Source organism: Clavelina lepadiformis, chromosome 3 (assembly GCF_947623445.1).
Source record: "Clavelina lepadiformis chromosome 3, kaClaLepa1.1, whole genome shotgun sequence".
NCBI lineage: Eukaryota > Metazoa > Chordata > Ascidiacea > Aplousobranchia > Clavelinidae > Clavelina > Clavelina lepadiformis.
The window spans coordinates 15997132-16012606 of NC_135242.1; the positions used below are offsets into that span (position 1 = coordinate 15997132).

At 34.9% G+C, this 15475-nt stretch overlaps 2 protein-coding genes across 4 annotated transcripts; one reads left to right on the forward strand and one right to left on the reverse strand.

The window, feature by feature from the left end:
* The first annotated feature begins 1074 nt into the window (after nucleotides 1–1074).
* Nucleotides 1075–7567, forward strand: LOC143449380 (organic solute transporter subunit alpha-like). The gene is made up of 9 exons (XM_076949556.1): nucleotides 1075–1331; nucleotides 1518–1672; nucleotides 1737–1810; nucleotides 2102–2260; nucleotides 2488–2602; nucleotides 2710–2827; nucleotides 3025–3150; nucleotides 4770–4897; nucleotides 6821–7567. Exons 1-9 carry the CDS (start codon nucleotides 1250–1252, stop codon nucleotides 6947–6949), a joined length of 1086 nt encoding a protein of 361 aa, XP_076805671.1. The 5' UTR covers nucleotides 1075–1249; the 3' UTR covers nucleotides 6950–7567.
* Nucleotides 7568–7866: 299 nt separating this feature from the next.
* LOC143450426 (D-aspartate oxidase-like) lies at nucleotides 7867–14843 on the reverse strand. 3 transcript variants are annotated; one of them, XM_076950964.1, is made up of 7 exons: nucleotides 14630–14843; nucleotides 12977–13061; nucleotides 12750–12872; nucleotides 10643–10866; nucleotides 10113–10332; nucleotides 9888–10030; nucleotides 7868–9708 (listed from the first exon to the last, which is right to left on the reverse strand). In XM_076950964.1, exons 3-7 carry the CDS (start codon nucleotides 12869–12871, stop codon nucleotides 9302–9304), a joined length of 1116 nt encoding a protein of 371 aa, XP_076807079.1. In that variant the 5' UTR covers nucleotide 12872; nucleotides 12977–13061; nucleotides 14630–14843; the 3' UTR covers nucleotides 7868–9301. The 3 variants fall into 3 exon arrangements, with proteins under 3 accessions (XP_076807080.1, XP_076807079.1, XP_076807078.1); XM_076950965.1 differs by lacking the exons at nucleotides 12750–12872; nucleotides 12977–13061 and having other exon boundaries at nucleotides 7867–9708; nucleotides 14630–14842; XM_076950963.1 differs by lacking the exons at nucleotides 12977–13061; nucleotides 14630–14843 and having other exon boundaries at nucleotides 12750–12969.
* Between the last annotated feature and the right edge of the window lie 632 nt (nucleotides 14844–15475).

Genomic DNA, 15475 nt, shown 5'->3' on the forward strand with positions numbered 1-15475 from the left:
TTTGCAAAGAACATTAGGCCTACCATATTATGCTTTAGGCGCTTGTTTAACATTTGCGCTGAGACCCACTAGCGTAGGCCTATTTACGGAGAGGGCATTTTGAGCCATAGCGTAATAGCGCCGCTAAGCGCCAAACCTGGTTTGCATAATTGCGAGGTTGGCGCTTTGTTCACTACACCAAAAAGTGCAATGTTCAAACTACAAAATTTTGCTTTCCATTATAGGAAAGCTTTTTAAAGGTTCAAGCTTGCAGTGTGGCGTACACAGAGTTACATAAAAAGCCATTTTATGGTTACTCTAACATGCGCATACTGTGCGATGTTTGACGAAAAATAATATGATTTCCAAGAAGATGAAAAGGTTTAAGTCATCAACTTCTTTGAGCGCATAAAAATTGAAGACAACAACTATAATAATGTCGGCGCCTTTGTAATAAGTTATTTAAACAATATAAAAAAGAGCAAAACACCGATTACTTTGCCAAACAAAAGCTGTACAAACACTATACCAAAACGCTATACTATGTTATTTAATCGTCTGCTCTTTCTTTTGTTCGGTTAAGGCAGTGACTTAAACTTTATTACTTCATGTTGACGTCATGCATCCATTCAGTACACCGCAAAAACAAACATTTGAAAGAACTACTGTGTATTTTAAACTACATAAATAATGTTAAAACGATCAATAAAAATTTAGTTTAAGTTTTCCACAAAAGACCGAAGTTTATCCACACCAACATAAACTGTATGAAGTTGGTAAATTACCAGGCTACAGCGTTTTTATATTTCCTATACAACGTCGTAAAGACACAACAATAATGGACAAATCCTGCAGTTTTTTGTTCATGTACATCATAAAAGCATTTACGATTTTAGTTTCATGTTAAAATTTTCTTTTATAGAGTTTTATAATACCCATCGTAACCCATTCTCATGGAATTAATAGGTTACGTAATAGGTTCACAACGATAAAGCACGGCGTTTTATTTAAACAAGTAAAAAAACAGCTTGCATTTTTTGTTTAACAGCTATATTTACATACCTTAACTATATATAGTGAATTAAGACACTTAAAATACTCAATGACTTCATTTTTGCATCAGCCGTCAAACTGTAACTGAAGTAAAGTCAGATTTATATTCCCGCGTTTCTGTATAGCGTATATTAGCACAAAGATTAAAGCTAAAGCTAGATTGATGAGAAGGTTGAATTACCACAATTGTATAAGACTATAGATACAGACAAAAATCATGGACGATGAAAACATAACCCTGTGGAACTGCGAAGCATACACTCAACCAAGCTCGATGGAAATTATCGAAAATATTATACGTATGTAAAATATTTCAACTAATTCCTCACATTGCAGAAATGATTGCAATAGAAATAATCCGCAGAATTTATCGCAATAGTCAACCTTATTTCTGCAAAAGCAAAAACGAAAGTAAAAATAGGTAAACTAATTAACCTGTAAGTAAATTAGTATTATTTATACTTGATTTGTTGATCGACCAACAGACGCCGGAAAGGCAAAGATGGCGACGATGTTTAGTCTCTTTGGAGTCTTGGCAATAACAATCGTATTATTTATTGATGTGTCGATATTTCGTTTCCGTCATGCCGTCAACTGGAAACGGACAAAGTGTTCAATTTGGTTTCTGAGCATATTTCCGGTAGGGCTACAAACTTTCTGACTAAAGGTGTGGTGAAGATTTCGTTATTTACTCAATTTTACAGGTACTCATGTCTTTCGCTGTAATGGGACTCTTTATGCCACGCACTCTTGGAATAGCAAAGTTTTGCATCGTTTTGTAAGTTTTTCAACAGTGTGAAACGTTAGTTTTGATGCCTGTATTCCACAAAATGATAAAAATGATCACTGGAATAAAACACAAATTTTGAAATAAGCCCAAGTACGAGTGAAATAGTTTTCACAGCTAATGGCATTCACGTAACAGGCTAATAGAAAAACAACAGTAACTTAATTTTTTGATAAAACTATTCAGGTTATTCTAAACTTTTTTCGAGATGATGTTGTTTAGTAATCGCTAATAACACGCGCCCATTATAATACCACCGACTCGAGCGCCATTTATTTGCAGTTACTTTGCTGTTGGACTAAAAAATTTCTTTCATCTTATGCTGGATTATTATGGTGGCCGACGAAGATTAGTGGAAGCTTTCAACGAACAACCAGTAGTTTCAGCAAATCCATTCCCCTGCTGCTTTATTTGCTGTTGTTGCAATCAACCAATGACTAAGTAAAAATATAAAAACTATATTTTAATCAAAACAATTAATTTACATTGTAAAAATTATCTTCATTTGAATTAAGAGGCAAATTAATATAATGAAAATGATAAAAAGTTGTGATTTAAGCTTATAAAATCATGCTGAATTTGAGTTTTTAGCATTTTATATGTTTTTAATTTTTGTCTTACTAATCTGTCTGTTGGAGGAGATCACAAGTTGTTAAATCTTTTAATAGTCACCGGGTAAAGATTTTAGAAGGAACTGTTAACCAAGTCGTCTACATCTATCCTGTGTGTTACTTTATCCAAACTGTGTTAGCAGCGGAAATAAGTCCTCCGACAGCAAACTTGGTAAAAAGTTATTACTGATTTACTTCGGATATCGCATAGTACTTTTTCCAGATCTATATCTATAAAGTTGCATGTTTAACTCTTTTCCAATCATGCATTTGTTTTAGTCACTCGCATTCTTCGTCTTCGAGTTTATTGTAGCCTTTTCGAGTCTCACCTGCTTATATGGATGTGTGGTTATAGCAAAAGCATCCTTGGTTTCTTTGCAACAATTTCGACTACGCGGTAAGTGTGGCGTTCGAAGGGTGATATGCTGGGCGCTATACTCATATCTGACGGCAGATAAAAACAAGTGAACGAAGCGTATTTCTTGAAACTTCTAGACTAAAGAAATAACTAAAAGCGGATACAAAGACTTATCTTACGCTATATAAATAATTCTTTGTCAAAGTTTATTATTAACATATGCCCTACTTTCACAGGAAAATACATTTGCATACAACTTTTGCTGCTTTTCATAACTCTGCAAGATGTCACATTGGATATTTTACAAGGTGCCAACGTCATACCTTGTTCATTCCCTTATCCAAACAGGAAAAGGGCATTTGGTAAGTAAAATGCAACAGTCTTTTGAAAGTATGCGGTTCTTTAATTCTGCTGTCAGCTATATATAACTTAGTAGCCTCAAAATAAAACCAAAACTTTTGTCTTGACATAATTTTTTCAACTGTGAAAGATGAGTTTAATACAAAACAAATATTTAATTTTCATTTACCTAAATTTAATACACTGTTATCCCAGTGTTCAAACTTTAAACGTCAAAATCTAAACATTTCAGTGGTCACTTTTAGCTCAATTTCCTACCTAAACATTTAATTTTGAACATGTTTTGGTATTCCATCCGTTTTGGTGCTCAGTGCGTTTAGATGCCAGCTCGTTTAGGTGCAATACAGGCGTTTAGCGTATGAACACTTCAATTTAAATGTACTCACAAATGTTTGTTTTCTGAAATACAAACAGCTCAGAAAATGCATACAGCAACGTGTAACAAACACCGCACTTAATTAAACAACTTTCCATAGCCTTTCCATAGTAAAATGCTTATGTGCCAACATTAAGTACTATCATGTAACTACAGTTATCATATGTGATAAAATTTTACTTACATCAACGTCTTGAATCGCTCGCATTTGCTGCTGATCCTTTTCACAGGAATTTCCAGCATTGTTTTGAAGTTGTAACAGAACTTGAAGTTCTTTGTCACAGCTCTAACAAAATAAACCGAGTTGCATATAGTTACAAGAATGGAAAATGCAATATACTTTTGTATCACGACAAAATACTGACGCTTATTATGATTAAATTTCTCAACAAGTTTGGTTAAAATGTTAAACAACTATTAAAAGTCAGTCTTGCATCTTCACTGGATTAGGTCTCCAACACTTAATTTATTGTCTTTAATATTCCCGTATATCATTCCTCGAAAATTGACATTTCCACTATCTTTGCATAGTACCTTCTAATCTGAAATAATACAGTCATAGAACAGTCTTAACAATAATGGCAAGGTTTTGAAAAGCACTTAACCCAATGTGACAAAAGAGAAAACTGTCAAATATGGGATTTTTCTCTCTAAATAAAACGAAAATGTTTACCATTTTTGTGATAGGAATTCGGATACCCAACGATCTTTAACTAGGCTATGTAGCTTTATTTTGTTTCGTCATTCGACAAAGTCATCATCTTTTTTGGCTAAGTATAAACAAGAAAAAAATAAATTACAGCAAATATCTCTATATGCTAATAAAGGGAACGATTTATTAGCCAGTCTTTCAGTAAAAATGATTTATCCATTTCCAAGCGTAATTGCTGTAATTTATGCATCTTAAACACAATTCGTGCTAAACCTAAACATGATTAGGATATGAATACATTACCAGAAACAAATCGTAACATAAGAGTGGGTCGTACGTTTAAACCCTAAACACTACCAGTTGTGCGCAAGGTTTTTCTCCTAAATAACGACTTGCGTTTAGTGTATAAACGTAATATGTTATAATTTCAACAAATAATGTTTAATTTTAAACACTTTAAGCATTAAACATATGTTCTCTTACTAAACAGCGGGCTAACAGTGTAGTCTATCTAATGCTAACGTGTTCAACATGAATTTTATTAAGATATACATAAGTGTGAAATCAAACTAACAAACAATGTTGTTAAAAAGTTTTGCAGTTATACTTGCTGGTGTTCGAACTCTTTGTTATTGGCGTCATAGCCTGGTACATGTTCAGACATCCCGATGATGAAAGCGAGGTTGAACCTAGCAGTGCACTCTATTCAACAGATTCGAAAGTAGGTTTCAACTTTATTATCAACCAGCTATCGAAATAATATCTTATCGATAGTATTATCAAATAGCTTTGTATCGCGCAGACGTCGTTGGTCACTCCGTCGCGTTGAATTGTGTACATGACGTGTAAATATATGGTAATTCAACTGCTATTTACTTCTAGTGTACTATTTTAAAATTTTCTCCTAATACAAGAAAAATAAGTTAATATAATGCGCAGCTATAATACTATACGCAAACTCTAACGCACTTTAGCGTGAAATAGCATTTGGGGTCGCCAGGCAGTTAATAATACAGTTACATCCACACAGATGTGGCAAGCTCACGCCTCGACAAGTGTTAAGGACTTTTGAACCTTCTAAATTGCTGAACTACATATATAGATATTGCGCTTGTAATACTTTTCGGGTAGCTAAACAATCAACATTGTACTATGTGCTCAAGTATATTGCACAATTTAAAATTGCTTTAATTAAGAGCAATGATTTTTTCACTTATATTTTGTCTTACACTTAATCAAGTCCAAAAAGTTATTCAATTTGTGGGCCTCATTTATATCGTCATTTACTGTAAATTCACGTAATTTTTCGTCCACCAATGCGTTTTGGTTTGACCACAAAGTATTTAAGATTTTCCACATTGCTGACCCAGTTATTTCAAATAAATTTTACTTTTTCTCATGCGCATAGCACAGAGCCTAGCTATGTCGTCGTCATCTTTGTGTTGGTAACATTTCAAACGACATAGTCATTAGATTAGAGCAGGGCTTCCCAAACTGGGGGTCGCGACCCCGCAAGGGGTCGCGTAACGAACTTCAAGGGTCGCAGAGCGTATACCAATTTTACACGAAGTACAAAATACAATCAAAAAAAAATATCGTTCCAGCCTAATCAACATTGAAACCGCCTTGAGACCAGCATTAACAGATATTGAGCCACAGCTGGACTTGCTTTGTAGCAGAAAGCAGTCGCACCAATCACACTGAATAAATGTGTATGCTTTTTTGTTTCCAGTAGCCTAGACGTGTGTAAAGTAGTAAGTAGGCTCTGAGTTCTGGTTGCTTGAATTCAGTCTTTGCATCTCAATAAATGTCACTAATGACTAATGTATATTTCGCACTGCTAATGAATTTAAACGTGAAGGGTCGCGGAAAACTTCAAAAGTTTGAAAGGGGTCGCGAGCAAAAAAGTTTGGGAAGCCCTGGATTAGAGCACAATAAAATTTCAAAGCTTTCATAAATATTACTACACTCGCAGAGAATCAGCTGAAGGCTCATTTTGCATCAGATTTTCGGGAGACGCTGAAATAAGCGATATTGGACAATGTTAAAATGACCTTAAATATTAATTTTGCTGAACCCAAACCACTTCTGAATATTTTTAGAAGAAAAAGGCGAACACTGAGCCATCATAGGTAGGCATATCATCGACGATGCTGCCCAATCGTTAAATGCTAAAATTTACATAACGTTTTGAAACAGTTTTAGTAAGTTCATTTACATGAAGTTTTCAGACAAATGTTATCCTACTCGTCAATCTAACTTTATCGTTTTCGGAGCAGAAATAAAACGTCTTGGTTTTTAAGCGCGTGTCTTTCAATCCGGTGATATGAATGATGTGGAAACATTCTTAAAGTCCAAACTAGATAACATGACCTTTTTAAAATGAAGTTTCACATCTTACCTTGGATTTAGCGATAAAATAAACATTGGATATCCATTTTGCCAAAGGAGTGTAATATTCAATACATGAAATCTGAACCATGCTCTATTCGGCTATATATTACATTTTCTAAATGCTTTTATTATTTAGAATTTATATGGTTTAACGCTAACCCCACAAATAGAGTATGCTAGTGAGCAAACCTCTTACATTAATGTTTTTGGATTAAAGTTCTTTCAGCGATGCTGTATATTTTGTGCCCAGGTTGCACAAAAGATTCGGGAAGAGGAAGAATACGAGAGGAAGAAGAAACACTCGATCGACAAATATGACTTCTCAGACCCTCCTTATTATATTAATAAAACCCTAACTAGCAGCATTACAAGTCTGTAAATAATCGCCCTGCCCCCTGCCCCCGGGCCCGGGCACCCAACTGTTTGCAACCTTTATTAAATCGGTAATTTTTTGTTGTACAGTATATGCTGAGTGCAGAATTAAGGAAATAAGTTAGTCAGGCGGTATAAGTTTTAGACGCACATGGATTACTATGAAGGCAAAATTAAATAAGTCAATAAAGATTTTTCATATTGGCAACAAAGTCTTATTTATTATAAGACAAAACACTTTTTTGAAATAGTTTTAGTTTACAACGGATCTTCCGTAATTGTGTGACGTCCTAATTGATACATTTTATATCAATCGCACGTTAGATTTATCTCATGAAGTCATAATAAAAATCTAAGTGCGTCATTGATGCTTCGTTTCGGGTCTCATTTTCTAACTTACTGTTGAGATAACGCCCCTGCTTCCAGTTGAACACCGACATCGATTATAGACTCCTAATTGTTGAAATAATCACCTTGAAGAGGAAATATTTATGATATGATAATAAAGTTGTTTCATGAGCAATCATGTGATGTTTTACTGTTTTATAAATCTTTTTATACGGCGTTTCACAATCGTAAACCATAAAGTACCAGTTATTAACATGAGAATACAAATTATTTCACTGGTTAAGATTGTTTTAATGTAGGCTACTGAAGTTACTGTGATATTTTTGATTTCGATGCAAGCTGAACTATACCGAAAGTTTACAATTTTTGAGAAGATCTATATACCAATCCTATATCCACAAGAATATGTCTTGCAAGTTCAGCCTCGATTTGTCCAAGTTATATACAATGAAAATTGTTTACTTTTTTATCCTATAGACAAGCTAATGAAAGCAATATATCCGAAAATAGCTAACCGTAGAGGTTAGAAACAAACCTAACAATTACTTTCTAAAACACACACCACATTTTCAACCGACAAAACATAATTTTATCATTTGCTTCAACACATTTTAGAACATAAAACATAAAAATTGCACCATAAAGCAGTTATAGCAAGTTTCAATATCGAATAAAGGCAGGTGTGGACATGCTAAGGTTGAAGAATGCACTTTGTCGAAAGCAAAGTTTTTGCTAAAACACTTTTTGGGTTTTTTGGGCCCTTTTAAAAGCACCCGCAGATTGCTTCCAAGTGGTAGCCTACGCACTATCTAATATTACATTTCAAAACCTAAAAACGTTTCGATTACGCACGTGCGTATTCGCTCTGGGCGCCCTTGTTTTGGAATACTATTCCGATAAACATTTATGGCCCAGTTACGCCCCCAACTGGCTGAAAAACTAGACCATTTCTTGTATGCTATTTCTGTTGTATAATATTAAAATCTTTCGGCCAACAAAAGGTTAGAGGTTTCTAAGCGCACACAACAATAGAGTCAGATAATTCAACATGTAAATTAAGTTAAGATATCCTCTTAAGACAAAGAGTTCTGCAAGTGAATAGGTCTAGTTCATAGGTCAAACAGGCTATATTTCCCTTTTAAATTGACTGATTTTGCTCCAGCTTTGTCCTGGAAGAGAATACAAGATCTGATGTCTATATTCTTTCATTACCAAGTTTGTCACAGAATAATTCTGTAGGCTACTCCTAAGATTTATTTTGGGTTTAGCACTGAGGAAGAGTCAAGTTTTGGTGCGTCGGTTGTTAGCTCTTTTCCCTTTTCTATATGATGTCACGAGCAGGGGGAGGTCAGGTCACTTACAAAAATCGAGAAACCTTCAGTAAAACTGATCTTCCTTTCAAAACGTGATGGATTTCGCTTAATGTTCAGTAAATAATTTCGCGCCAATTTGTGGTTCAACGAAATGTTTGCGCTCTCCCTTGTGTGCAAGTTTTTCCCACGTTTACTGGCAAGTTTTGGGGAATATGTTAAATTTTGAAAGAATAAGTTTTTGTATTTTACATTCCATCATGGCGAACACTTATGAGCTATTTTGGTCGAACACAGGAGTGAGATCTTTATACTCATTGACTTTTATCTTGTAGTCCTTCGTTTAACATCGAAGGGTATGTCTACAACAGCAGATTTATAAGCTTCAATTAAAGAAGTATCACAATGTTTGGCCCAACAACGAAAATTGTTTTATTTTCTTGCAAAGTTTACGTACGCAATTTTATAAAATTAATGTTATACAGTGATTCATAATCCTTCAAGGCGAAAACTTGTAACAAATAAGCTTTTATTTTGCATTGATTTGTGGTCGCACAATTAAAACTTTAGCATGCAGAAGAATCATAACTATATTTATTACATCGATTATACGGTATTTATCGCATTGCTTCTGCATCTAATAAAACATGCTAAAATTACGTAAAAGTTTTTCAAAATTCATTTCATCAGAAAAAAAACTTTTATAATTTTGCATGCGGCAGGAACAAGCCAGATGCAAGTTGTGCTACACGCTCTGCGCAGCCCCAAAACAAAGTGAACCCTCTGGCTCCATGGCCGTAATTATGTATAACAGGAACTTTGCTTTTGACATTTTTTACATCAACATACTCGATTTCAATGCGCGGACCCCCGATGCGACCGGGGCGTACACCAACGTCCACTAACTTGATGTCACTTGATGTCACCTCTGGGTAAACTGCAGCTGCGTCCCGAAGAATTTTCTCAGTATCCTTGGGGTCAATTTGCTGATCCCATCTGCCTATCTGATAACTTCCACCAATGACCGTGTCATACGTTCTTGGCACAATAATGAAGTGATTGGCACGGTAACATCGTTTCAACGGACAGGAAACACTCAAATACTGGCCTGCAAATTTGGACATACCGTCATCTATGTACCTTCACGAGGTTGATAAGTTAGTAAATGTCGCGTTATCCAAACGCAGATTTACAAGAAAACATATGAAATTTCTTATATGATGCAACGAATATTAGACCTATATCTTCTAGAGTCTAGGCAATAATATGATTAGTTGATTACTATACCTCTTATAGGAATAACAAAAGGATCGTCGCATAACTCTCTTGCCCCAAGTCCTGAGCAATTGATAATCAAATCACATAAACCAATGTCGTTCCAGCTTGTAATTTTTCGATCAACAAACGTTACTCGTTTTTCCTTGCTCGTACTGTAAAAAGAAGCGTCTAAATAATTGATTCAATCGCGGCCTTTTTTTCTGTATAAGAGTTAAAATTAAAAACAATTTGAACCTGTGAGCCATTTCTGTTAATTGGTGCCGCAACCAGGGCAAGTAAAGGTTGGTATCAACGATATAATGATAACCAATATAGCCTTCAAGTGTATCCTTCGTGATGCTTTTTTCTCCCATTACTTCAGCAAGCTTCGTATTGTCGGCAACAAACCCAGCCTCTCGCATTTCAACGTTAGTTGCTTGTCGAACGTTTTCTCCGCTTTTGAATAGATTGGCAACTTAAAATAATAACAAGTATAACAGGAATATTTAAACCACTATAAACAAATCCTGAAGACGAAAGCTATTTTGAAAGTAAACTGACATGCAATAATTTTCTATTTTCGTATAGGCATAGTCGACAATAGGAAAGCATTTGCTTTATTCTCAACAAATCTTGGCATAAATTAAGCTTGCGTAATTCAAAAACGTTCATTGCAAATTAAGAAAGTAACCGCCCATGACGTTTTTTTTATCACGTATGTTCTGGGAATAATGTCGTATCTTCAAAAATACAAATACCTGTCATTAACGACTGTCTATACTTACTTTCATTAGTCGGAACGGAATCTCCGCCTTTTTCAGCTGTTTCTTCGTTTTGATGAAAATTAAATAGTGAAAAGCTCTCAAGTCGTTGAATTCCAGCCGCTTTTGCGTCTTCTTGGTTCATATTTTGGCAATATTCTCTTGTTTGTTGAGTATACTTTAACGTGTCAACAGAATCCATAATGCGTAGCGGGCGTGTGATCATGACAGAGCCAAATCCATGTTTACTGTGAGTAATAAGAAGAAATAAGAAAATTTATCATCGACAATAGTAGGCCAATATTACTCTCGGAAGATTTGATTTTGTTTGAAATAAATGGTCAAAACCAATTATATCGATTACTCAATTGCTTATGGCTTTGTGCTCGTTTTACTATTTCCCGATGCAAAATATTTTCTAGTAATTTACATATTAATACATTTATACAAATGATAGAAAACATCAGAAAGTCTGAGTTCATAATTGCAAAACAAAAGAATCAACTAGAAAAAGATCGGAAAAAATGAATTGCTGTATTGGCTATTATAGCCTACTTGCCGGTAAAATGTATGCTGAGCATTTAAGTCTATTTTGCTTTGTTTGTGGTATTTATTTTTTGCATTATGTTGTTAATAAAATAATTAAAACACCTAACCGATATATGCTTTGAAAGTAATGTTGCAAGTAACTTGAAATTTAATTACGTACAAGCCATATGACGTAAGTATAATTAAACTGCTACTGTGCGCGTTGTTTTTGTGGTAATACTGTGATATCATTGTTGTTTATTGACAAAGCAGTTTTATATCACAAGTAATTGCTTAATATTGATTAATACAACAATGCTTAATATTGATATTGATATTGATATTGCTTAATATTTAATAATATTGACTTGATTTTGTTTGAAATAAATGGTCAAAACCAATTATATCGACTTGCCAACAAAATGTATGCTGAGCATTCTGAGCATTTCATTTTGTTTTGTTTGTATTATTTGAACATTGTTTTTTTTGCATTATGTTATTAATAAAAAAATTAAAAAACACCTAACCGATTCATGCTTTGAAAGTAATGTTGCAAGTAATTCGAAATTTAATCACCTAAGTTACGTACGCAATATTGATCAATACAACAATGCTTGATATTGAGCTTCAGTTACGCAAAATTTGCTTTTCTCTTTCGATGGCAGTCACTAGATCTTTCACAGGAAAAAATCGTCATTTTGTCTTGTTTTATGTTAAAGGCAAGTTGAACTGTAAATAAAGGTTATTTAAAATGGTTGTTGTTAATCGGTATTAATTATTTTTTGGCAAACGTTTTCCCAAAATTAATTGCTTATCGTAACTTTAGTGACGTCGTGTGTGATCTATTTTTGCACGAGACGCGAAAGCGATATTTTTTTGTGTAGTGTGATATCACTTAAATAGTTTAGCAATATCACTGCCAAACTTTCCATACTTCATTTATAGTCATACCAATAGTTATCTAAGAAAATTGATTGCGTCACATCGAACACACTGTTTTTTGCTATTGCCTAGTTTCGGAAAACCGCTAAGTAGGCCAAGGGACGAGTGCAGCTATTGCACGCATTTCAAGTGCGTTCACACAGTGAATGCATACCGATAAAAAGCTAGTTATCGATGTTTTATGAGCATAAAATAAACCAAAAAAGTAGGCTGCGTAATAACGTAATTTTAACTTGTACAAAACGTTCATAACAGCAGCACCGTTATGTAAATTTCATATAATTAATGCCAATTACTATTTGAAAGTGTAAAATATTAAATTGTTGAACGTTGGTATCTACAAATCTAGAAGGTTCTTAATACTATACTTGTCTATTAATCATTTCTTTTTAAAAGAGCGGTTCCCATGCTCTGAGGAAAAGAGAAACGTAAAAACTAAAAAGTCGACTTAGGTTTAAGGATACATTGAGGTTATATAGTATTTGCGTATAGACTAGAAGCTGGTGCAAGCTAGCTATGGGTTATCTCACTCTGTTTTTCCATAACCTCTACGTTTGCTTTATAAAGGCTTTGAGCGAGGAATTTTTCCATTGAAATATTAACACGCAACATTAAACAGTACATATAATATCTGAGACATAAAGTCCAATCATTTTCTCACCTGCATTTACCCATTTCCTGATCTGCTGATATAATGGTAATATCACAATGTGGAAAACAATTTGCAATGCAGTAAGCAGAAATGAGTCCATTCACACCGGAACCAATGACACAAACTTTCATTCTTTTTTGTTTCATATTTTAACAATACACAGTATTACAGCTAAGCACAGAAGACACTACACAGACCTACCATGACAAATAATCTACCACTGCAAAAGGACTTACATAGTTCGGTGTTATTGGTAACTTTTTTTCCCCAACAGTTATCAACTGATTAAAATTCAGGGGCAATTTCAAAAAACAAGTAAGCCTTAAATCAAAGAGCAGTTGTCAGTCAGTATCTGTATATTGGAGAAAGGTCTAGTACAGAAGTGCACATCCACTGGATACATTTGTATTCTGTATATATATACTTGTATGTATACTGTACTCTCCCCAACTACTCAAACTGTGACGTCATTTGGTTGTGCACTTCTGCACTAGACCCGATTTGCAATAATATGTACTAAGTACAGTAATGGTTGAGCAATTAATTTTATTGTCATAACTAAGTGGTAAAAAACGCAATTACAGCGCTTAGTTATGACGTAGATACCGGCTCTCATTACATCACAACACAAGAAAAAATATCGATGAGTCAAGTATTTCGATCAAGTATGAATAGAAAGTTTCATGTAAACGAAAAGCAATGGGTATAAGTAAAGCAAACTTAGGCATATGACAAGAATGTTTTGCGCTAAATAAGCCTAAACTAGCTTACCGTTGATGTATTTGTACTGGTGAACGTAGATGTTAAGCTACAGCTCAGTGTTGGCTGTTAGCGCGAGCCTACAGTCAAGCATCGGTAAATGTGTAAACAGCAAGAATGTATTACCAGTTCATGTTCTGTAATTTGTGATATTCCTATGGTGAAAATTAGGGATGTTCCGCAAGAATGATTATTCGGGTTCGTACGAACCCGAATATCTTGAAGGTCGGCACGAACGAATCCCGAATCTATTCGTATTAGAACCAAACTATAAAATTTCATCCAAAAGTTGTCAAGTCTTGCTTGTAAAATGACGTAATCGATAAACAAATCGCTTTCTTTCGAAAAATAGTGTTTAAAAAACGATTGAAAAAGCAAAATCGTTAGGAAAACGACCGTCATTGTTAGTACTGCTGACTCTAGTTTAGCTTTGTCGGGAAACTAGATCATCATTTTTAACAAAAGTCAGTAATTTCATAAGTAATATTGTATTCGGGTTCGCCATTGTTGGTATTCGTGTTCGCCCGAATCTTCCATAAAGACGATATTCGGCGAATCTATTCGGGTTCGGGTTCGTATCGGCCCATCCCTAGTGAAAATAAACATTACTTATGGCTTTGTGCTTATTTTCATGTGCAATGTCTTAGAAAATACTTATGTGCTTATTTTGACTTGCATGCTTATTTTTGTCTTGTTTTTAGGTCAGAGTGGCCTACTTTTGACATTTCGACCCCTTTAGTGTACAATTTTGTGCTAAAGATATTGCGAAATTAAGAACATGCAAATAGTGTCTCGTCTTTTTTTTAGGAACGTTGATTGTCTTCTTCTGTTCTGCACTGTTTAAGGTAGTATTCTTCTTTCATATCTTAGTCGTGCTTATTTTGGAATCCACACCGATGGCAACCCTGCCTATACCAAATTCAAACCCCAACTACCAAGCATGTTGTTTTTACATTGTGACGTCATAATGTCCACGGGCTCGGTCATAACAAGGCCAGCTTGCCAACTCACTTTAAGTTATGTATGCTACTTTCTATCTACGATTATTTCAAACTGTTTCACAATAAGTCTTCCATCGATAGTTTAAATTTAGCTGCAGGTTATTAAAAGCACTATTCAAAATACATTACCTGGGCTTTCAACTTTCCAAGTTGTCAATTGTTTTTTCACGGTTATATGACATTGTCTTCGCTTACAAGTTGTGTTATTCCTGCAGCCACTTTGTTTGTTCTGTGCCAGCAATATAGCGCCTGCAGCCGTGTTTGAAAGATGACAATAATTAACGTACCAGCAAGACAAAGCCTAAACAAACACTGACGTTTACGTCATACGGTTTCAGCATTTTTTGGACGTATTCTACCATTATAACCTATACCTATGTACAGGGTTTTTTTAAGGTTTGGTTTGGGTGACCGCTAAGTAGTTTTAAGAGACCGCAAGTGTTTCATTTAAATACCAAAAAATAGCCATATTTGCTTAAACGAATTATTTATTAGGCTACTGGCAGTGCACAATCACAGAACAAATTTTTCAGGTTCTATCTCATGCAACAAAACAGATTCGCAATCCCGTTCCCATCCGCCAGCTTCCATTTCTTCGTTGTTTGCAGATTCCAACGCCTTCAATGCTCGCACTGTCACTGTTCGTCGGTCCTTTGTTTTTTGCCACTTCTCAGCTATCTTTTGTGCATCTTCGTCAGTGAGCTGCTCCGGACCGTTCATCGAAATTTTGATTAGAGCATTCAGGGTGATATCTAGTAGCCTATTTCGTTGCTTGGTTTTAACACGACATAGAGTCGAAAATCCTCGCTCTGGCCAGGCGATTGCTAGAGGAATTGACAATGCAATGCAGCAAAGTCGATGCAGATCTGGAAACATTTGCTGGAATACGTTGTCTCGAGCAATTTTGCTGCAGACATCACCGGAATCTTGGCAGAACTCAAATTCTGGCATTGTCATTCTATCTTTCAACGTTTG